Consider the following 23,631-nt stretch of genomic DNA (forward strand, 5'->3'; position numbering starts at 1 on the left):
GATCTCTCACTCGCTCGCCTCACCTAGCTCGCTACTCGCTAAGAATGGCAAGGAACTCACTCGATGGTGAGGAAGACACAGAACACGGCAGTTTACCCAAGTTCAAGCCGCTGAGAAGCGTAATACCCTACTCCTGCTTTGGTGGATTGCCTCTCGTGGAGGTTGGTGGACGGACTAGTACAGTGCTCAAGAGCCTCCGGAGGCTAGGTGGATTTGTGTGGTGCCAGTGGGTGAATGAATCGATCTCACCTCTACGGAGCAACCTATCCTCTATATATAGTGGCGGCCCCGGTCCTCTTACCTTATCGTTTCGGCGGGAAGGGGTCCCACAACGGCCAATTTCAAAGGAGGACACGGGAACATGCTTCCCCTGTCCAAAAGTGGTCTTCGCCTACAAAGTGGTTGCCCGCGCTGCAGGGACGGGCTCGGGGATGACGTATGTCCTGCTGGCGGGCAGCGACGGCTTGTTGCACCAGAAAGGAAACCTTTGGAAGATTCTTTGGGAACCCTGGTACGTCCTTACCCCCCTTTGCACTAAAGGGGAAACTGCACCGCCCTGCTCTCTGTTGCTCGCCTGTCCTTCCTCCGCGTCATCCTTGACTCCTCAGGCCTCGCCTCGCCTCCGAATATCCGCCGCTCCGGAGGGGTCCTGTGGAGGCCCCCCTACGGGTCTCGATGCTGCTCCTCCTCGCGAGGCTTGGCCCCTCGCGAGGGCCTTGTCTTGGGTGGTGTCGGGCCCGTTGGTTTGCTCGATGAAGCAGGCCAGCCCTGGGCCATAGGCAGGCAGGTCTGGGTACCCCCATTCCTAGAACGCCGATAGTAGCCCCTAGCTCCGCAGCGTGCTCGGGTTGGCTCTGGGTGAAGCCTTGGGGGCGGCCTGAGGCGCCGCGGGCCCTAAATGTGTGTGGGCCAGGCCGGTGCGCGTCACGCGACTGATGTTGGGTCTCCCTTGTCGTCCTCCCGAGTTATTAGGAGCCTGGCTCATTGCGTCGGTGCATTATTGCTTTCCTTCTCCCACACTCATTCTTCCTCCTCGGTCTCCAACTCCAACCGGCGTCTCCCAGATCCAGCACCACGTCGCTCCCTCGCCAGTCCAGCGATGGCGCCCGCCGGCAAGCAGAAGCTAGAGGCGCAAGGTCCTGCCCCGGCTCCTCCGCTCTTGGAGTGCGCCCTTTCCAAGGACGTGGATCTCGTCCCCACGCTTCCATGGAATGCGGCCAAGTCCAATGAGCACGGGCAAACCCCAATCTGGCCTGGCGCCATAGAGAAGCGGCCCACGTCGAAGGCGGCATACCCCTTCTTCCTCCACAGCGTCTACGCCGGGCTGGTGTCGCCTTTCTCCCGGTTCTTCACCGCCATCTTGAACCATTATGGGATCCAGGCTCTTCACCTCCAGCCCAACTCTATCTTGCTCATGTCCGTCTTCGCTTTCTACTGCGAGGCCTTCGTAGGTGTGTGGCCTTTAGTAGCCCTCTTCCGCTATTTCTTCAGCATGCGCCTGCACGACGACGCCCATTTGTCAGCATGTGTCTCCTTCCTGGTGGCCGAGAGCGGCAATCTGCTCCTGAAGGCCGGGAAGAAGGTGTAAAACTTCAAGAAACGTTGGGTTCTTATGAGCCTCAAGGACGCCAACCATCGGCTGGAGGAGCCGAAGGGGCTGCCGAAGAAGACTCCAGTGTGGAGCTCTGCGAAGCTCTCCGACCTCGGGTTGCGCCCGTCCTGGAGCGCTTCTCCCGTGGCATCAACGCCAAGAGGCTGACCGGTGGGATGATAGTGAAGAAATTCTTGGCGCATCGCCTAGCGCCCCTACAGGCCCACTCCAGGCCCCTGTGGGACTACCGCGTCGGGGACGACGAGCTCAGGCTCTGGTCCCACGACCTTCCCACTTAGGAGATGAGCAGGGTCGTGGAGATCTTGCTGGGCGGTGATCCTTGTGACCTGCCTGAGGCCCTTGGTCCGCTATACCATCTCGACGACCGGGCCGACGTGATCGCCGGGTTGTCTGTCTTCGATGAGCGGGGGCTTCTCCCTGCCGAGGGATCCGGTCCGGTAATGGTGTCATCTGGCGACACTCCGGTGAGGGGGACTCGGGGAAGACCGTCGACGACTGCCCCGCGAATGCGTCTCCTCCATCGCAGGCCATCCTTCTACGCGAGCTTGAAGATGAAGATGATGATGCCGCTAGCCAATGGAGAGGGGGAGGCTCGCGCGGCAACCTCTCAGGCCTTGGTCGTCGCGCCCCGTGAGCCCGGGAAGCGTCCTGAGGCGATCGTGGCGACGACATTGCCCAAGGGGCGGCCCGTTAGAGGCGTTGGTGAAGAGGTTCGCCCCGTCGCAGCTCCTTCATCTTCGGATGCCATTGAAGCCGATGACGGGGAGGACGACGCTTCTGACGCCGACGGCAAGCCCCCCGAAGACGGGGCGACCGGCGGCGGCTCCTCCTCCTGATTTCTCCCCCTATTCTTTTCCCTGCAATGCACATCATGCCTCGTGGAGGCGTCAAACTCATTTGCGTTTTCAAGGACTTGCTAAGGCTTGTAATAACCGGCTGACTGCTTGAATGGTTTCTTCGCCTTGTTTCTTTCATGTTTGCTATGATACTCTGCGTCGATAGGGCCCGCCCCGTGCGTACCTTCACCGCGGTTCGACCGACCGGAATTCCAGGACGACCCAAAAGGGAAAGGGGCTACAAGCACAGTTATGCCCCTGAATCGCGATGCTCAGGGGTCCCCCTTGATGCGCGACATGCCCTCATGAGGGGAACACGATGAGGATTTTGAAACTTCAGAACACTTTCAGCACTCTGCATCGGCAGGGCCCGCCTTGCGATTCAACCGACCTAAAACCAAGGATGACCCAAAGGGGGGAGGGGCTACGAGCATAGTTTGGCCCTTGAGTCGCGATGCTCAGGAGTCCCCCTTGACGTACGAGCGACTCCAATGTCCTTCCTAAGAAGCTGACAATTTGAGGCTACTGAACTCCTTCGGCACTCTGCGTCGGCAGGGCCCGCCCCGCGCGTACCTCCCCGCGATTGAACCGGCCGGAAATCAAGGACGGTCCAAAGGGGGGAGGGGCTACGGGCGCAATTAAGGCTCCTGAGTCGCAATGCTCAGGAGTCCCCCTTGATGTATGAGTGACTCCAGCGTTCTCCCTGAGAGATTTGAAGTGGCTTGTCGAGCGCACTAGGCTCTACGTCGACAGGGCCCGCCCTGCGCGTACCTCCCCGCGATTGGACCGACCGGAAACCAAGGACGGTCCAAAGGGGGGAGGGGCTACGGGCGCAGTTAAGGCTCCTGAGTCGCGATGCTCAGGAGTCCCCCTTGATGTATGAGTGACTCCAGCGTTCTCCCTGAGAGATTTGAAGTGGCTTGTCGAGCGCACTAGGCTCTACGTCGACAGGGCCCGCCCTGCGCGTACCTCCCCGCGATTGGACCGACAGGAAACCAAGGACGGCCCAAAAGGGGGAAGGGGCTACGGGCGCAGTTAGGCCCCTGAGTCGCGATGCTCAGGGGTCCCCCTTGACGTACGAGGGGCTCCGTACCTCCAGTTCTGTGTCCCCCGCACTTGGCGTGGGCGTAGTCGTAGGTGGACTGGGTTGATTTCCTGGCGTGCTGCTGGCCTGGTCATTGACGGACTGTGTTGATCTCTTGGCCAACTGTTGGCTTAGTCATTGGTGGACTGTGTTGATTGCATCCGTCTTCTCCCCAGCGCAGAGCGTAGGGCTGTCACTAGGCGTGGGGTGGACCCCTCCGCGTCCCGGGGGCCCCTGGGCGTATACAGCCTCGGCTCGTTATTACGTGAGAGTGTCACGATGTGGTGTATCTCGGAGGTCGCGAGGACGCGTTGGCCTCGCGATTGACCCTACCCCCGAGTCATTACTCGCCCGTCCTTCCTCTGCGGCATCCTTGACTCCTCAGGCCGAGCCTTGCCTCGGAATATCCACCGCTCCGGAGGGGTCCTGAGGAGGCCCCCTACAGGTATCGATGTTGCTCCTCTTCACGAGGCTTGGCCCCTCGCGAGGGCCTTGTCTTGGATGGTGTCGGGCCGTTGGTTTGCTTGATGAAGCGGGCCACCTCTGGGCCACAGCGACGCATCGTGGGCATACGATACGGACCATGCGGATGCAGCGCGTGCGTGCCCATAACGTTCGTAGTACTCCAGCATGTATCCTACGAGCCCGAGGCAGGCGAAGCATGTCGGCACGCGACCACTACGACTACGAGGCCGTATGATCCGAAACGGAGGGACGGGAGGCCGCCTCACGTGGTCGGGGCGAGCAGGTATGGGCGCTCCGGGAGGAGATGTGCGCGACGGCGGGTCACATTTTCAGCTCCCATTTTCGCTGGCTCAGCACGCATACGGCCCCTAATCCATCCGATTAAGATATTTATCGGTTGGTTAGTCCACGCACTCCACTAGGAGGACCAAGCGGCTCGCTCTCACCGGAGGCTCGAGCCACAGCCGCCGTCGCTCTCAGGGCGGCCGCTCGTGTCTCCACGACGCGACACGCGGCCCACCGCGGGCGGCCGAGATCGCGCGCGCTGCACGGCTCCCGGCTCAGCCCCGAGCCGTGACCAGCCGAGCGGCTAGGTTAGGTTGGCCTTCCCCCCTGCGGAGCCGGGCGGGCCCCACCCATAGTGGAAAGCGAGGAAAAAAGGCGACGGAAATATCTCAAGGAGTGGACGTCCCACCGTCGCAGACCAGCCACCGCCCCCGAATAGTTTACCATACCACCAGACAATGGAGCGGGCCGGACTGCGACGGGCGGAGGCAGCCGCCGCCGGGCGCGGCCGCCGTTCCTAGCACAGGTTCACTGCCGACCGGCCGCAACCCATCGTCCTCCTCCGGCCGCGGGAGCTCGCCGGGAGCCGGGTTGATTGGGGGGGTGCCAGTGGCCGCATACATGGAGGAGGAGGCGTCCGCAGATCCAACAGCCGCCGCCTCGTCCTCCTGCGTCTACTTCTCCGGCTGCGGGCTCTGCTGATTCGGACGCGCCCGTGGGGAGTCTCTGGTGATTGCGCGCGCACAGGTGACTTGCTGGGCTTGGGTATGGTGGGCGCCGGCGAGGGGGGCCGCGCTGGCGGCAGCGGCGCCGGGGTGGGGGCAGGGGCAGGGCAGCCGTTCGTTGACCGGAGCAAGGTGAGGATCCTCCTCTGTGACAGCGACCCCGACAGCTCACAGGATGTGCTTCGCCTCCTCTGTAACTGCTCCTACCAAGGTCAGTTCACCTGAGGCTTGTTAACCATGTGTTTCATGCTTGCTTGTTAATCATGACGAGTATTATTATTACCGATGCAACTAGTATCACCATGTTCTCTGAATCTCTTCTATTGACGTATCTGGTGCTCGGTGGTGGTGGTATTGCTACCTTCTTTTTCAGTGACCTGCGCCAAGTCTCCACGGCAGGTGATCAACGTGCTCAACTGCGAGGGCGCTGAGATAGACATCATCCTCGCCGAGGTCGACCTGCCAGTCTCCAAGTGCTTCAAGATGCTCAAGTACATTGGCAGGAACAAGGAGCTGCGTCACATCCCCATCATCAGTAAGCTGTCTTCCAGTTCCCATAATTCTGTCCAATTCCTGTGCCATGCTTGTATTGATGATATTCGTACGGATGCAATTACGCAGTGATGTCCAATAGAGACGAGGTTTCTGTTGTTGTCAAGTGCTTGCGGCTCGGGGCAGCCGAGTACCTGGTCAAGCCGCTTCGCATGAATGAGCTCTTGAATCTGTGGACCCATGTGTGGCGAAGGAGACGGATGGTAAATGGCAATTTGTTTTTTCACCTTCGCTGGTAGTGTTAAATAAAAGAATGCTCTAAGCTGGTATGCATGTGGTCGTTGCTCTACTGTTTATGAATTGTTCTTGAACTGAATATTGCTGTTGGCAGCTTGGTTTGGCCGAGAAAAACTTCTTCATTGACAATCTTGAGTTGGTGCTATCCGAACCTAGTGATGCCAATACCAATAGCACCACACTCCTTTCGGATGAGACAGATGACAAGCCAAAAGGAAATAGAAATCATGAAACAAATACCTCGAGTCAATATGAATATGAGGTAATCAACTAATTTATCTGTAGGATGTTCTACAACTGTCCTATGATTGGTTTTCTCTTCCTTTCTCTTTAGTATCTTCCAAAATTTATGTTGCCGCAAGTATGTGCTTTTTTTTTACCATATATGCTGTACAATGATGAGATGCTCATTGCTGTGCATTAAGTTACTTATTAAACCCTTACTTTTCTTATCATCCCCAGTCTCCTGCTACGGACCCCCCAAAAACAGACCAATTGGAAAATTTACCTAGCATTGCGGAAGATGATGACAATGCATGTAAGTGTCTTCAGTCTAACCTTTGATTTCCTCTTCAGCTGTTTTGTTTTTGTCCCCTCTCATACTACCTACTCATTCATAGTTCTCAGCTGGTTTCTAAAGCTTATCTTTTTACCAGCATCTCCAGGAGGAATGTTTTCACGCCCAATAAAGACTAATTTGAGGATAGCTGAGTCATCTGCATTTCTAGCATATGTTAAATCAAGCACTCCAGCAAACAGCTCATTGGATACTGAACTACAGAGAGGGGCTAATAAGTTAGATATTGTGGATCACCAGGTTAATTTCTCCGGTTCGACTGACAGAATCGACACTAATAGCAGTACAAATATTCAGGATGAAAAAGCTTTTGAGATGCCCACGCAGTATCCTTTGGTTTGCTTTTCTTCCTCTAACTTGCAACTGGAGCAAAGGAATGAGGGTCAACAAGATGTTTCAGGAAACCCTCCTGTATATCATTACCCATTTTATTATCCAGGGATGGTAGAGCATAGCATGGCACTTCATTCAGTTCAAAGTTTCCAAGGAAACATAAACACTGCTCAAGCTCATACACCACCAACAATGCTCCATCAATACAGTGTTTATCACCAATCCCATGGTGCGTCTACAATGCCATCGTATCAGTACAATCCTGCTGGTATGAATGTGCATTCAAGTCACTTGTCAATGCAGAATGTGTGGTCATCGGTATCGAGCACACCAATTTCCGAGGAAAGACATGGTCACTCTGGCAGGAGGGCTGCAGCACTTGCAAAATTCAGGCAGAAAAGGAAGGACCGCTGTTTTGACAAGAAGGTGAGGTATGTTAATAGGAAGAAACTTGCTGAAACAAGGCCGAGGGTGCGGGGTCAGTTTGTTAGGCAGGCAAGCAACACAAGCTACACAGATATAATTAGCACTGGTGATGATATTTCTGAATACGAAGACGATGATCCATCCTCCAGGGACGTTGAGTTGGTTTCTTCACCAGAGTAGTAAAAAGGTCGTATTATATGTGAAATGGTGTTGCGGATGATCATTGCTTACTTTGCAACTCAGAAAGCATAGGCTACATTATTCCCGCTAGTAGCAAATGCATCATTTTGCTCACACAATACATCCTCAACCCCCAACCGCTCAAAAGAACTTGTGGCATATGTATGGATAATACTGTGGACATTTTGAGCAATTGTATTTTGACAATGTAAGTATCACTAGTCAGTGATACACATGGCATTGTGAAAAACTCTATAACCTCTTTGTCTCTGCGCTTGTCTAGTTTCATTGTCTCTATTCTTTAGTATACATGGTATTTGTTTTCACCAAATGCAAGTTGAAGAGCACCATCCAAATTTGCCTAGCGACAATGATTCCTGTATAGGGGTTGTTTGCTATTGCCTGTGTGCATTTTAGGTGAAAGTAGCAAAATTGGAAATTGTGGTTGTCTGCTACCTTGTGTAAGAGCATCACTAAAAGATTCGTTTTTTGGGCGCCTGATAGCTCCATGGTGCGTCGGTTTGTGCGCGCAACAAACTCTGGGCTGTTGCACGTGGGGCGGCTGAATTGGGTGTCGCACTAGCACGTGTCTTTTGAAGATGCTCCGGTTCCCGCGTTGTAAAAGTAAAATTTATTGGACGCAATTTTTTTGGAGATGCTCTAAGCTGGTACTAGACATGAACACCGTGATCACCGTGATTCCTCTTTTAACAGGCAAGGTGAGGATGTCATCCCCATTTGCGAATAAAAAGAGACATGGTGTTATCTTCTCTAGCTGATAGTGATAGGTATGAAGTTTAACTGGGTTAGCATACAATTTCAGTTCAGTTCGTAGATACTAGTACAACTGAAAGTTCAGACCATTAAGATGACTGGCATAAACTACCTAGTTCAATAAATAAATAGTACTCCCTTCGTTTATAAATATAAGTCATTTTAAAGGTTTCATAAATATAAGTCATTTTAAAGGTTTCGTTATAAATTATACATACGAAACAAAATAAGTGAATCTATATTTTACAGTATGTCGATATATATTCGTATGTAGTTCATAATGGAATTTTTAAAAATACTTAAATTTAGGAACGGAGGGAATATACTTTTACTTCGCTGCTTCAGGCGCAGAAGAACACACATCGACAGTATTTTTTTTTAGAATCAATATCACTTTTATTACTTAAGCAAAGGAATCTCGTCTGATACAACTTGCAAAATGCATTCAGGTGGTTCTAGTAACCAAATCCTGTCTAACTCGGGTGTGTTTGGTTTGAGAACCAAAAGACATGGCATGTCATGGTCTCGTTTTGAAGAAATGGGTTGGTTCCATTCTTGTGTTCGGTTGAAAATAAAAAATGTCATGGGTTCGTTCCATTCTTGTATTTGGTTGGTGATATGAAATGAGAAGAATATGACTCAACTCATCTTGTGGGGTTTTTTTTTTCTTTTATCAAAATATTATATAAAATCCAGCAACATTTCCATTATATTTTTGGTTTTAACAATTATCAGGGATGTTTTTTTTTTTCTTCTATCAATAAGAGAAGAATAACCAGGTGATTCCTAAGATTTGATGGAATCGTTTGATGAAGCATATATAGGGAATATTCCTTTTCTGAGGATCACCCGGTTCCGGTTCCATCCTCAACTAAACACTGGAATGGTGGACTGCGAACGGAATCAACCCGTCTCGTGCAAGTATATCCTCAAAGCAAACACACCCTAATGCCACTCCCTCTCTAGCTAAAATATAAGCACCTTTAGGCCCTGTTTGGATCACCGTTTCTCTTTCAAATACACTTGTAAAAAATACACACCTACGAATGTCGTTTCATTTCCGAATGAAATTTGCACAGCGGTCAGTAAGTTATACACATCTGTATTGAAATACATTCAATCCAAACACGGCCTTATTATCTTTCCTGCCAACCCAGGAGGCTTTAAACTCTTCTAAATCTAACGAAATCCGCTTGGTGTCTTCAATGATTGGTCCGATGGCCGACAGGTTCTTCGTCTTGTCATTCAGCATTGTGGCAACGCCCTTGTTGTAGTCTCCACATGAAGCTTAGTTGCACCCAGCTGAACTGCCAATTGAACAGCCTTGCGACAGGCCAACGCCTCCGCGACCTCCGGATCAGATACCCCCGGAAAAAAACACGCTGCACCACCTCTGAAGGCTCCATCATGGTCACGGATAAGCACGCCACCACCACTTCTGCCCTTGTTCTTAGATATAGCCCATCCGCATTTGCCTTCAGCCAACCTTCTTCAGGTGTGTCCCATCTAGCAGCCTGTGCCGTTTGATGGACTTTGTCCTGCACATCATGGACATTTGCCCACTCAGTAGCATGTGCAACAACTGATTTGGCAACTTGCCTAGGATCTGCAATCCTCCTTCCCTCTCTCGTCTCGTTCCTTGCTAACCACAAACCATAGAGCTTGTATCATCATCTCCTTCTCCTATTCCGGCGCTTGCGCCAGCCATTGCAGCAGCCACTCCGTTAGCTCGCTCTGGATTCCAATAGACCCCGGTGGGCCTGCCACCAGAAAACCCTTGTATGAGCGGATAACTTTCCAGAACACACATCGACAGTTGTTAATCTACTTCTTGATGATTTTGAGAAGTTAGTAACAGGCAGTCGGGTACGTGTGGTTGTACATGGGGGCAGCTATTTTTTGAAACGGAGGCAAAAAAAATTGCCTCATATATTAAATAAGTGTACTTCTGCAGTGGCACTACCGTTCATCGAACTAGGAAAAGGGAAAATGATTTATGTTTTGTGACAAACAATCATCTTTGAACAAACAATAATGACAGCTAGCAAGTTTCAGATTTGAACTCCAACGTTAATAAGTTGTGAACGAGAAAATTGGACAAATTTCAACTCCAATTCAAACGATTTTCAGTCGAGAACATCTTCAAAAGATCAGTGTCGTCGTTTTCATATAGGGGGTACCCTGACGGCAGATGTCATGGGATGACTAATCGAGGTGAGGGCAAGGCTGCCGTGAAGGATCCGGAACGAGATAGGGTAGTAGCACGTGGTGGTTTACCCACGTTCTGGGCTCTCCGGAGAGATAATACCTCTAATCCTGCATGTCTGTATATGATGTATACTTGCAGTACAAGGTTGTTTCTGGAGCTGTATTAGAAGGGAAGAGAGAGCTGAGTGCTTCCTCCTTGGCCTCATGTCTGGGTGTGTGTGTGTGTATGAGGGAGTGAGAGGGCAGCCCAAAGATCTCCTCCCATACGTGGTGGGCCTCAGCCCCTTGTATGGGAGTGTGGCTTGACATATAAGCTACAGTGGGTAGCTTACATACCAAGTTGCTTGGCATGTAAGCTACCATGGATAGCTTACATGTCAAGCTATATGTATCTTGAGAGTTAGGCTGTGCTTGTCCCCTCAGACACTTTATAAACCAGTGCCCAGGGGATAAGTTACACTGTAGATGAAGCTGTGTGACGTCCGAAGGGACGTCGTAGTTGATTTCGGGTAGCCGTCTGGCTAGCACAGCCGGCTGGTCAGAGCAGCCGACCGTGGACAGGAATGGGAGCAGCCGACCCTGGTGGACAGGCACCCCGTTCGACTCTCCGTCTCTGGGGTACCTGGGGATCATTCCCCCAACAGTAGCCTCCGAACCTCCGGGCGACTCAAAGAGCCGGACGGAGGGTTTTTGCAGTCGTTGTTGTTGCAGAAGTTGTCGATGACGATTGATTGCAAACTGGGGACGGCGTGGCTTGTTTGCAGCGGGTGCGCGCCAGCGCACCCGCTGGGTGTAGCCTTCGAGCCACCGGGCGACTCGAGGTGTCGGACGGAGGGTCTTTACTGTTGCTGGTGCACACGGTAGAGTCGGGGATGTCGGGCGCGGATGCAATGATCGCCGAGTGATGCTCGTGAGGCGCTGCCGGGTGTAGACGTGGAGTCCGTCGGCTGGTGCGCACGAGGCGCTGCCGGGCACGGACTTGGAGTCCACCGGCTGGTGTGCGCGAGGCGCTGGTGGGAGCGGACGCATGGTCCGCTGGCTGGTGCGCACGAGGCGCTGCCGGGGCACGGACGCATGGTCCGCCGACTGGTGCGCGCGAGGCGCTGCCGGGCACGGACGCGTGGTCCGACGGCTCGTGCGCGCAAGGCGCTGTCGGGCGCGGACGCGTGATCCGTCGGCTGGCTATTTCCAACGGGGGCGCGCAAGCGCACCCGCTGGGTGTAGCGTCCGAGCCTCCGGTCGACTCGAAGAGTCGGGCGGAGGGTCTTCGCTGTTGCTAGAGCAGACGGTAGCGTCGGGAATGTCGGGCGCGGACGCAATGTCCGCCGACTGATGCGCGTGAGGCGTTGCCGGGTGCGGACGTGGAGTCCGTCGGCTGGTGCGCGCGAGGCGCTGCCGGGCGCGGACGTGGAGTCCGTCGGCTGGTGCGCGCGAGGCGCTGCCGGGCGTGGACTTGGAGTCCGCCTACTGATGCGCGTGAGGCGCTGCCGGGAGCGAACGCATGATCCGCCGGCTGGTGCGCGCGAGGCGTTATCCGGAAGCGGACGCATGGTCCGCCGACTGATGCGCGCGAGGCGCTGCCTGACGCGGACGCGTGGTCCGCCGGCTGGCTATTTCCAACGAAGGCGCGCAAGCGCACCCGCTGGGTGTAGCCTCCGAGCCTCCGAGCGACTCGGAAAGTCGTGCGGAGGCTTCTTGTTGTTGTACCGGGCTGGGTGCAGGCGAGCGGCACGATGACGGGGACGGCTGGAGCGGCGAGCCGACGCGAGCAAGATGGACCGGGTCGGAGCTGTGGTGAGCCCGAGGAGGGCGGTGGACGCGCCGCAGCCGCTAGGCCGCTGCGTTCGCGACATCGCCGCCTGCGTGCCGTGCTAGATAGCCAAGCTAGCATTCACGCAGCCGAATGGATTGCCTTTGCCTGCTAGCTAGCTAGGTGCGAGCGCGCGCACGTACAGGGATGGAGATGGCTAGCCTGCCTGTAAGCGGAGGTGTGACCGAGTGGAGATCGGAGCGGGCCGAGGCCGACGGCGAGGACACGCCGACCTGTGTGTTCGGCGGCGCGTTGGAGCGGACTGGAGATGGACAAAGTCGACGGCGGGGATGCGCTGTCTCATGCGACCGCCCTGGGGCATGTTGGTGTCGAGCCGCGTCGTCGGAGAGGCGGCGGCAGCGTCGTGGTGGTGATGATGAAGACGGTCCTGCCCGAACCGCGGTTCCAGCAGCAGCTGGCCCCACGGTGGACGTCAAATGTCGTCGTTTTCTTATAGGGTACCTTGACGGCAGATGTCATGGGATGGCTAATCGAGGTGAGGGCCACGGTGGACGTCAAATATCGTCGTTTTCTTATAGGGTACCTTGACGGCAGATGCCATGGGATGGTTAATCGAGGTGAGGGCAAGTCTGTCGTGGAGGATCCGGGATGAGATAGGGTAGTAGCACATGGTGGTTTATCCAGGCTCAGGGCTCTCCGAAGAGATCGTCGTTTTCTTATAGGATACCTTGACGGCAGATGCCATGGGATGGTTAATCGAGGTGAGGGCAAGTCTGTCGTGGAGGATCCGGGACGAGATAGGGTAGTAGCACATGGTGGTTTATCCAGACTCAGGGCTCTCCGAAGAGATAATACCCCTACTCCGACATGTCTATATATGATGTATACTTCCAGTAGAGCTGAGTGCTTCCTCCTTGGCCTCATGTCTGTGTGCGTGTGTGTGTATGACAGTATGAGGGAGTGAGAGGGCAGCCCAAAGGTCTCCTCCCATACGTGGTGGGCCTCAGCCCCTTGTATGGGAGTGTGGCTTGATACTGCTTGGCATATAAGCTACCATGGGTAGTTTACATGTCAAGCTATATGTATCTTGAGAGCTAGCCTAGACGTCGTAGTTGATTGTAGATGAAGCTGCATGTCTCTGGGGTACCCGGGGATCATTCCGCTGACAATCATGGATGAGAATGCAAAGAAAAAAAAACAGAGGAAGCAAAGAGCAATTTTTTTGGGGACAGTGAACATTCAACGTAACTGAAGTTCTAACCACTTGCTCATGAACTACCTTACCAATTCATCGCTAAGAGCATCTCCAACAGTCCGTATGTTCAATCGTTGGTATAAGTGTCCACATCATCAACCAACAGCACATCATACAAGCTCTTGTCTCTGGGGTACCCGGGGATCATTCCGCTGACAATCATGGATGAGAATGCAAAGAAAAAAAAACAGAGGAAGCAAAGAGCAATTTTTTTGGGGACAGTGAACATTCAACGTAACTGAAGTTCTAACCACTTGCTCATGAACTACCTTACCAATTCATCGCTAAGAGCATCTCCAACAGTCCGTATGTTCAATCGTTGGTATAAGTGTCCACATCATCAACCAACAGCACATCATACAAGCTCTTCAATAGAGTGTATGTTAACCGTATGTAAAATAACTAAGAGTGAGTCCACTAAATGTTGAAGAAATAACCATGTTTGCCTCGGAGCTTGTGCATGAACCGTTGCTTCAAGTTCATACGGTTTCATTCTCTCTCTTCTTTTATTATGTGCCATGTCATCAAAATCATCTATGTGGCAATTTTACCAACGATGATCATACAACCATTGGAGATGCCCTAAGAGGCACTGGGATGGTAACATCAGCTGATAACTTAGAGCAAAGAAGACAGGGGTAGTTCACCATCAGAAGTTGTTCATGTGAAGATCACAAATTAGCAATTTCCCTGAGAATAACAAATTCAGGAGAATAGCTAAACAAGAAAACCTCTCGTTGTAGCACAGAAAAAAATTAGCTACTAGTCTGATTCTCATTTCAGTAGCTAATCATGCAAGTAGCAGTTCAAACTTCAGGGCGAGGTAGATCCCAAATGAAAGTCACACAGAGAGCACATAGTACATAAGAGTACGATCCATAATATCATAGCATTACATTCAGAGGTACTGCAATAATGAGCAAGATAAGTAGCAGTAATGGTTCTCTCTTCACATGGCTAATCTACACTCCAAACAGCATTCACCAAAGTAAACAGATCTCTTAGGAGGACCCATTCAGTGCTTCAGTACTTTTGTGCTGGCTGCTGGGTTGGCAGCAATCCAAACCTCTTCTTCAACAGGTAACGCTGACGGGCGTACTTGTCATCCGGGGAGAAACGAGCTGCATCACAAGTGATTATATAAGTACCCTTCTTTGGCGTGAGAATACTCATAGATGTTCAACACCAGAAAACTAAAATATAACAAGTCATCTACTCCCTCCGTTCCTAAATATAAGTCTTTGTAGAGGTTTCACTAGTGGACCACATACGGATGTATATAGATATACTTTAGAGTGTACATTCAATCATTTTGCTCCGTATGTAGACCACTAGTGAAATTGATTAAAAGACTTATATTCAGGAACGGAGGGAATACATTCTACAGGACATGGCAGAACAGCACTTATTAGAGGACCGCTCACCACTACATTTATTTTATGCACGCAAGGACTATGATCCTTAGGAGTACATAGTTAGTTTATTGTTGATATGTCAACAATACAGATGTTCAACTCAAGAAAACTAAAAATATCACAACTCATCTACAGGTTAAAAAGACATATTAGATCAGGGTTACTAAGAGGACCATGACGGTCACCACCCAAGAACATGGAATTATTTGACGTATTCTACAATATTTACCACAGTACCTTGATGTTCAAGACAAGCAGGATGGGCAATTTCTGGAATCTTTACTTTCAGGATCAACCATAATAGAAATGCATAGGAAGTAAATCTTCCAGCACAAATGGGTTCAAAACAAAAAACAATTTCAGATAGGAACTTCAATTCTTACTGTGACCCCTGGGCGATTAAATAAAATTCTAATAAGAACCATTGCTGAATAACAAAGCAACAAAAACTAATGGTACCGCGAAATGCTCTTTAAGCATCGGTTGCTAGTTCCAGCACTCAAAACAATAATGCAAAGCAGGTCATGCAAGCTGAAAATTTGATTAGATGTTGTGGCAATGTTCCCAGCATGAATTCAGCCTTATTTGTCCTTTGGATAACTTATCGTACAATGGATAAAAATATCTCCTCACGAGCAAGATATTCATTATCTGAAAAGACCAAGACCAACACAAAAAACCTAAAGTTTCTCCAAATAGTATGTGTATATATCATGCCTACATGTCTGAAGTCCGAGAACAAGCAGACTGGCACTGCAACCGGGATTAACAAACAGGGACATGGAGACATGAGCACCCTCTTTTACAGCACAAGAAGCTGGCCTACTAACTCAAACTAAGTCACATAATTTCATTGTAACATGGTCTAACAGCCAAGGCAAAGTCAGGGAAAGGGAGTTGGTATACCTGGGTGGGCAGACTGCGTCGGCACACCGAGAGGGGATTCCTTCTGCAGCACAGGAGCGAGAGAAGTATCAGCACGGGGTCACAGATACTACAAATCATCACCAAGTAAGCGCGAGGGCAAAGATTATCCGACCTTGGTGGTGTACACCTTGATGCCCTTCTCGTTGATGTAGTACTGGAGATACATCTTGGCTCAAGGCGCGGGGATCAGCCCTGAAAAATCCGACGAAGCGGAAGCAGCCGTATCTATGAGACCGTCGAGAAGTACAATCGCTGATGGAATCGGGGAGGCGGGATTGGAGAGGGGAGAAAAGAGAAATTACCAGAGGTTGGCGGCGGGCGAGAGAAGAAGCGGCGGGGAAGAGGGCTGCACGGGTATCTGGCGGCTAGGGTTTGTGGGAAGCAAGGTTATAAGACGAGGAAAAGGGTTTGTAACTGGTAAGTGGGACCAGAGTTGAGGGGTACTAGTGGGGTAGGAGACCACGAGGCAGCGATGTTTTTTTCTTCTCGGAAACTACATACATGACGAATTAAGCCTGGTCGTAATTGGGTACCATAAGTGTGGACGTTTTGAACCCATGGGCATATGAACCTGTTTCCCAAAAATGCATTTTAAATGCGTTCTAAAATGTAAAAAATCAAAAAAATCACACATAAGTCTTCGCAATATGTGTATGGAAAAAAATCTTTTTTTATTTTGCATCTGCGAAAAAGATAAATTTCAGTGTTTTTAAATAGTGTTTCACAACACACTTTTTTGTTCTTTTTGCACATGTCAAACAAAAAGTTGTTTTTCCACGAAACCTTTTGCACATGCATAGAATATGAAGATGTATACTTGAAACTTCTTTCAGATTTTTTGAACATTTTAACAATGAGGTTTTCAAAGTGGGTTCATATGTCCATGGGTCGTGCACTTTCTGAAATATCATACACTAATATCCATAATGCATGGTATCATAGATTAGTATTATATATGGTTTAATTTGTTATCATGCATGACACATCATAGATGCTCAACCAACTTTTTTTGTATTTAATTACACACCATGTGATTAAAATTGTCTAATTGGCATCCATGGTATTGTTGAGGAACGTTGCATGGGAAACAAAAAAATTCCTACGCACACGAAGACCTATTATGGTGATGACCATCTACGAGAGGGAGATCGAATCTACATACCCTTGTAGATCGCTAAGCGGGAAGCGTTAAGAAACGCGGTTGATGTAGTGGAACGTCTTCGCGATCCAAATCGCCGCCGTCCCACGATCCGTCCCGATCTAGTACCGAACGGACGGCACCTCCGCATTCAGCACACGTACAGCTCGATGACGATCTTCGCCTTCTTGATCCAGCAAGAAAGTCGGGGAAGTAGATGAGTTCTCCGGCAGCGTGACAGCGCGCCGGTGGTGGTGGTGATCTATTCCTGCACGGCTTCGCCTATGCACCGCAGAAATCCGATCTAGCGGAAGAACTACGAAGTAGGGGTTGAGGGTTGCACGTGGCAAAGTTGTGTCTCAAAAACCTTAAAACCTCTAATATATATAGGAGAAGGGGAGGGGCTAGCCTTGAGGCTCAAGGGAGCCTCGTTGGCTTCGGCCGAAGTGGAGGAGGGAGGAGTCCTCCAATCCTAATTGGATTAGGACTCCTTCCTAAATTTCCCACCTCTTTTGGATTTTTTATTTTTTTCCTCATGGACTTTCCTTGGATGACTTGTCAGCCCATTATGCCTTATTGCACATCCAATAAACCCATGTGGACCCCTTGGGGCATGGTGGGCCCCCGGTACCCATTCGTCACTCTCCGTACAGTGTCGGCAATGCCCGAAATTCTTCCGGAATCCAAATACCAACTTCCTATATATCAATATTCGTTTCCGGACCATTCTAGAAACCCTCGTGATGTACGAAACTCATCCGGAACTCCGAACAAAACTTCGTTCACCAGCACCTATAACTCAACTATACTAAAACGTCACCGAACCTTAAGTGTGCACACCCTGCAGGTTCGAGAACTATGCACACATGACGTGAGACACTCCTCGGTCAATATCCAATAGCGGGACCTGGATGTCCATATTGGATCCTACATATTCTATGAAGATCTTATCGGTTGAACCTCTATGCCAAGGATTCATATAATCCTGTATACCATTCCCTTTGTCCTTAGGTATGTTACTTGCCCGAGATTTGATCATCGGTATCTCTATACATATTTCAACCTCGTCTCCGGCAAGTCTCTTTACTCGTTCCGTAATACAACATCCCGTGACTAACTCTTTAGTCATATTGCTTGCAAGGCTTATATGTGATGTTGTATTACCGAGTGGGCCCCGAGATACCTCTCCGTCACACGGAGTGACAAATTGAAAGCGCATGCTATGCCCCTAATCGTCTTTTGGTGTTAATGACAACACATACATAGGAAACTAATCCTATTTGTTGTGTGTATCTCAGGATGGCAAGTACTTTAGTAGATTGAGAATTATGTGCCAAAGGTTGTCTCAGAAGATTGGGGATTTATATTTCGAGAAGCCTCGGGATTAAGAAAAGATGGCGTAGACTAGTCTTTTGAGTTTACTGATATTGAGTATAGGGATCCCGCACTATTAAGAGGGGATCACAGGTTTTTGCGATGAACTTGCTCATACCACATCTTTACTGTCATACCCAATACCACATATTCTCCACTCTGTTCTTATATCAAAACAGGTCTATTGCCTCGGACATCCGGCTCCCTCCGGACGTCCGAGGGCCGGATGACCGGCAGGCTTCGGAAATCCGCAGCCCTTCACCAGAAGTTTGTGAGTCATATAACTTGGAAATCCGGCTTCCTCCGGACATCCGAGGGCCGGACGTCCGACCAGCCCAGGAAATCCGGAGCCCTGCACCAGTAGAAGTTGAGTTCTATAACTCGGATTTCCGGCTCCCTCCGGACGTCCGAGGGCCGGACGTCCGACCCCCTTCGGAAATCCGGAACCTACCACCAGAAGAAGTTGAGTCGTATAACTCGGATTTCCGGTCCTCTCCGGACGTCCGGTCGCTGTTCAATTCAAAATAGTTTCAGTCGTATCTACAGGCCTCGGACGACCGACCCCTGTCGCACGTTCGACCCCTCGCGGACGCCCGGACTTCCGGCAACTGTCGGACGTCCGGACCCTGTGTGACTTAAAGTGTCCCCAACGGCTGTATTTCACTCCCCACTATATATACTCTTCTCCCACCTCGTGAAAGGGCGTTCAACACAGCTAGAATACACCCAAGAACACCTTTCCTCTCACTCACTCTTGTCTACACCAAATCCTAGATCCCAAGAGCATTTGTGAGTCCCTTTGAGTGTTGTTCCAATCAAAAGATAGATCGTCTCCCTCTCCTCCTTTCCACCAAAGTGATTTGTGATTTGAGCAAGTTTTGAGCAATCCCCGTGATCTTGTTACTCTTGGAGGTTGGAGAATCCTAGGCGGTAGGAGTCTTCGGAGAGGAATCAAACCATTGTGATATCCCCCGGAAAGTTTGTGAAGGTTTGGAAGCCACCTCAAGGCTTACCACTAGTGGTTGAGAAACGCCTTCGTGGAGTTATCTCAAAGGGAGAATAGGGTGAGCCTTCGTGGCGTTGGTGTGCCTTCGTGGTAACATCCGCCCCTCTAACGGTGACGTAGCTTCCCTCCAAGGAAGTGAACATCGGGATACATCCTTGTCTCTCTTGGAGTTTCGGTTATTCCTAACCCTAACTCTCTACTTGTGTTAATCCTTATTACGTACTTGTATTTGATTATTGTTTACCTCTTGTCTTACTTCACTCTAAATAGCTTACTCCTTGTCGTAGCAATTATTAGGCTTACACTCATATTCCGCACTTTTGCCTAAAATTGCTAAGTAATTATTAAAATTTGGATTTGTACCTATTCACCCCCCCCTCTAGGTCCATCTCGATCCTTTTCTATTGGTATCAGAGCCTCGTGCTCTATTCATGTGGCTTAACCGCCCTAGAGCGAGATGGACGGGGAACCAGCTACGGTAGCTCCAGTGCAGAGGGACGGGGCTTCCTCGGAAGTCAAGTCTTTCACCTCTGAGGACCTGGAACGGGCCCTTGCCAAGCAAAAAGAGGAGCATGATGCTTCTCTTGAGGCCATGGTCCAAATGAGACTAGCATCACTAACCACGGGAACAACCACGTCCCCGAGGGCCTCAGGGCCACATGTGCACGATACTTCATTTGGCCAACCACCTCCGGAGAGGAACCAAACCAGTGTTCCATGGCTTTATGCTAGATCTCAAATTGAGAAACCTAAGTACAATCCTGGAGGAAAACCTCCCTTGCTTGATGACAATTCCGATTTTGCTTTGTGGAGAGTTGGTATGCAGGATCATCTTAGGTACGCCAATGATGAGATGTTGGACATCCTCGAGCATGGGTACAATCCTGTAGATCCAAGGTGCCTCACGCCCAGAGAAACTTATGACAAGCATCTCAATGACACTGCGATCATGTGCATAAGAAAAGGAATGAATGACAAGCAACGAAGACCTTACATTCACATCACAAGTGCCAAGGAACTGTGGGATAGCATCATAAGGACCAAGACCGGTACCTCCACTCTTCGGCTTGCTCAATATGAAATTGCCAAGGGGCAATTACAGAATTTCTGTATGGAAAAGGGTGAATCTCCCAAGCAACTACTAGAACGGCTCATGACTCTCGCCGCAGACATTGAGTCATGTGACTGTGACAAGACGCAAGATGGCTTCAATCTGACCAAGAGATTTCTTGTGGACAAGTTACTTCACGCTCTTGCTCCGTATCACCATCAAATGGTATGGGGCATGAGGCAGCACCATGGGTTCAAAGAAATGACTCAGGATGACATCATATCCACTTTCCAATTATTTGAAGAGTCAAAGGCAAATGCAACAAAGCACCTTGCCATGCATGGCACTTCAACATCAAAGATCAATCTTGCTTTGAAAGCCAAGCATGAATGTGACGAAGAAGAAAGTGAAGAAGAAGAGGGTGATGATGACTGCGAAGATGGTGATGTTGTTGACTCTGATGAAAGCCCATCTTATGAGGACATTGCTCTCTTTGTAAAGAAGTTCAGTGCAGGAAAGTTCAAGGGAAGATTCCCAAAGAAGAAGGTAAGGAAATGCTATAACTGTGAGGAAACCAACCACTTCTCCAATGACTGCCCCTATGAGAAGAGAGAAGACGAACCAAGGTTTACAAAGACCTTTGTAAAGAAGAAGTTGCCAAACCCTATGAACTCCAAGTTCAAGAGGACAGATGGAAGAGCAATGGTTGCACAAGAAGAATCAGATCCAGAAGATGTTGGTGGAGTTGCCGGAGTAGCTCAGGATACACAAAGCACCTTGAGGCTAGTCAACAAAAGTGGTGATGTTGTTCACTACAACTATATGAAGGACTACAAGGGCAATGCTCACAAGTGTTTGATGGCAAAGACTGCCATGGGAGATGAGGAAGACCAAAGCTCCCATGATAAGGTTAAGGTAACTCCATGGTTAAACTCATTCAGTCTAGCTTGTACTCCATCTGATGAGTATCTTGATGCGGAAGATCACTATGAGGATAATGACTTAGATCATCCCATGTTTGCTAAAATAAACAAATTTATGTGCTCTCTTAAAGGAAAGAAGCTCACTATGTTTCGCATACTTATGGAAATGGTGAGTAAGCACACCAATACCATCAAGGAACTCGAAACCCTCGTCACTGAGGAGAAGGAAAGAAATGAAATCCTTGAGCAGAAAGTCCTGAATGAGGAAGCACAAAATGATGCACTATGTTCAAAAGTAGGTGAAAACCTTGATAAACATGCTAATGATCTTGCCTCCTTGAAAAAGGCTGAATCTGTGTGCAAAGAATTACTAAATGATAAAGACCGACTTGTGAACTCTCATGCTTCCCTTTCTAAGGACTGTGAGCGTCTATCCTTGTCTCTCAAAGACAAGAAAGAGAAACTCACTGTTCTTACAAAGAGCTTTGAGGCACTTAAGGTCACTTATCTTGACACTCTAGCTAAGGCCTACTCCTCACATATTATTAATGTTGATACCTGCACTACTAACTCTAGTAGTGAACTGACATCTATCCTTGAGGAAAACTGTTCGCTAAAGGCCCAGCTAGACAGAGGTCTCATGACATGTGCACAAGGACAAAAGACTCTCAATGAGATCTTAAGTTGACACAATGGAGGCTTCGCCAAGGAAGGGCTTGGGTTCAACCCAAGCACTGCCAAGAAAAGTGCATCTCCTCTCAAGTGTACCACTCCGCTTAAAGAAATATTTGTACGAGAGGGACACACGGAGAAAGGTAAGGTTGTGAGTGGATCGGCCACTAGGGGTTCGTCTACTCACAACAAGACAACCGAATTCATGCCTCCATCATATGTACTATGCAAATCAAAGGAAGGAGAGGTCTATGCTAAATTTGTTGGTCCCCGTAATGCATTTCGATTCTATGCTATTTGGGTCCCTAAGACTCTTGTAACTAATGTGAAAGGCCCCATGACAAAATGGGTACCTCAAACCAAGTCTTAATTCGTTACAGGCTGTTTTCTCCGCAGGAGCCAAATGGGTGATCGACTGTGGATGCACCAATCATATGACCGGAGATAGTAACTTGCTCTATGACTTCATGCAAGCCATTCGACCATACATGAGCATTGTATTTGGTGGAGGGTCGAAAGGGCAGGTAATTGGGTTGGGCAAGGTGGCAATCACTAATGACATGTTTATTGCAAATGTCATGCTTGTCCAATCTCTTCAATATCATTTACTTTCAGTTCGCCAATTGGCTTCCGTTGGTTATGACACATTATTTGGACTAATGGATGTGAAAGTCTTTAAGAGAGACACTCTTGAAGTGGCCTTTGTTGGAGAGTTGGATGGCAACCTTTACACGGTTGACTACTTGAAAGAGAGCACCTTCCATACAACTTGTCTAATGGCCAAGGCCGACATGGGATGGCTGTGGCATCGCCGGCTCGCCCATGTTGGCATGAAAAATCTTCAAAATCTCTTAAACGGCAATCACATCATTGGACTAACAAACGTATCTTTTAAGAAAGATCGTGTGTGCAGTGCATGCATAGCTGGGAAACAACATCAATCAAGACATCCACCCAAGAACATTGTATCCACTTCGAGGCCGTTAGAGCTCCTTCATGTGGATCTGTTTGGGCCTCCTTCATGGGCAAGTCTTGGAGGGAAAAAGTATGGCCTAGTCATTGTTGATGATTACTCAAGATATACATGGGTGTTCTTTCTCAAGTCCAAGGACGAGACGAAGATCACCTTCATTGACTTTGCCAAACAAGCCCAGCGGAAGTTCTACAAGGACATCAAGGCAGTAAGAAGTGATAATGGATCTGAGTTCAAGAACTACACCCTAGAAGAATTTCTTAGTGATGAGGGAATTGAACATCAGTACTCCGCACCTTACACCCCTCAACAAAATGGTGTGGCAGAGAGGAAGAACCGGACACTTGTGGAAATGGCAAGGTCCATGTTAAACGAATACAAGTCACCACATAGTTTTTGGGCTGAGGCCGTCAACACAACATGTCATGCATCAAACCGGCTCTTCCTTCGATCAATATTGGAGAAGACTTCATATGAGCTCCTAACTGGGAACAAGCCCAATGTTAAGTACTTTCGTGTGTTTGGATGCAAATGTTTCATTCTCAACAAACGGGAACAGTTAGAAAAATTTCAATCCAAAACAACTGAAGGGATTTTTGTTGGCTATGGGTCAAACTCTCACGCCTACAGAGTCTACAACAAATCCACTGGATGTGTTATAGAAACCTGTGACGTGACGTTTGATGAATTTAACCGCTCCCATGGGGAGCAAGTTGATCTAAATGATGCAGGTGAAGAAGACTCCCCACAAGATATCCTAAACATGGGTGTAGGTGCACTTCTTCCCATGGAACAAAGCCCCCATGATGATGATGAAGATGATGAGAGTATT

At 49.5% G+C, this 23,631-nt stretch overlaps 2 protein-coding genes across 2 annotated transcripts; one reads left to right on the forward strand and one right to left on the reverse strand.

Moving 5' to 3' along the window:
• The first annotated feature begins 4,655 nt into the window (after positions 1–4,655).
• LOC123401310 (two-component response regulator-like PRR1) lies at positions 4,656–7,582 on the forward strand. The gene is made up of 6 exons (XM_045095084.1): positions 4,656–5,218; positions 5,381–5,542; positions 5,629–5,762; positions 5,891–6,058; positions 6,259–6,334; positions 6,453–7,582. Exons 1-6 carry the CDS (start codon positions 5,050–5,052, stop codon positions 7,310–7,312), a joined length of 1,569 nt encoding a protein of 522 aa, XP_044951019.1. The 5' UTR covers positions 4,656–5,049; the 3' UTR covers positions 7,313–7,582.
• Positions 7,583–14,155: 6,573 nt separating this feature from the next.
• On the reverse strand, positions 14,156–16,075 carry LOC123402897 (H/ACA ribonucleoprotein complex subunit 3-like protein). Its single transcript, XM_045096863.1, has 4 exons — positions 15,965–16,075; positions 15,775–15,854; positions 15,642–15,684; positions 14,156–14,441 (listed from the first exon to the last, which is right to left on the reverse strand). Exons 2-4 carry the CDS (start codon positions 15,826–15,828, stop codon positions 14,344–14,346), a joined length of 195 nt encoding a protein of 64 aa, XP_044952798.1. The 5' UTR covers positions 15,829–15,854; positions 15,965–16,075; the 3' UTR covers positions 14,156–14,343.
• Between the last annotated feature and the right edge of the window lie 7,556 nt (positions 16,076–23,631).

The sequence above is a fragment of the Hordeum vulgare genome, chromosome 6H (genome assembly GCF_904849725.1).
Source record: "Hordeum vulgare subsp. vulgare chromosome 6H, MorexV3_pseudomolecules_assembly, whole genome shotgun sequence".
Classification (NCBI taxonomy): Eukaryota; Viridiplantae; Streptophyta; class Magnoliopsida; order Poales; family Poaceae; genus Hordeum; species Hordeum vulgare.

What these genes read in the sequence shown, in the direction of transcription:
- LOC123401310 (XM_045095084.1), top strand. Translation starts at nt 5,050, where the DNA reads ATGGTGGGCGCCGGCGAGGGGGGCCGCGCTGGCGGCAGCGGCGCCGGG. An exon ending in CGAGTCAATATGAATATGAG is followed by an intron (nt 6,059 to 6,258) that starts GTAATCAACTAA and finishes TATCATCCCCAG; the next exon opens with TCTCCTGCTACGGACCCCCC. An exon ending in GGAAGATGATGACAATGCAT is followed by an intron (nt 6,335 to 6,452) that starts GTAAGTGTCTTC and finishes TCTTTTTACCAG; the next exon opens with CATCTCCAGGAGGAATGTTT.
- LOC123402897 (XM_045096863.1), bottom strand. Translation starts at nt 15,828, where the DNA reads ATGTATCTCCAGTACTACATCAACGAGAAGGGCATCAAGGTGTACACC. An exon ending in TCAAGGTGTACACCACCAAG is followed by an intron (nt 15,685 to 15,774) that starts GTCGGATAATCT and finishes CCTGTGCTGCAG; the next exon opens with AAGGAATCCCCTCTCGGTGT. An exon ending in GACGCAGTCTGCCCACCCAG is followed by an intron (nt 14,442 to 15,641) that starts GTATACCAACTC and finishes CTTGTGATGCAG; the next exon opens with CTCGTTTCTCCCCGGATGAC.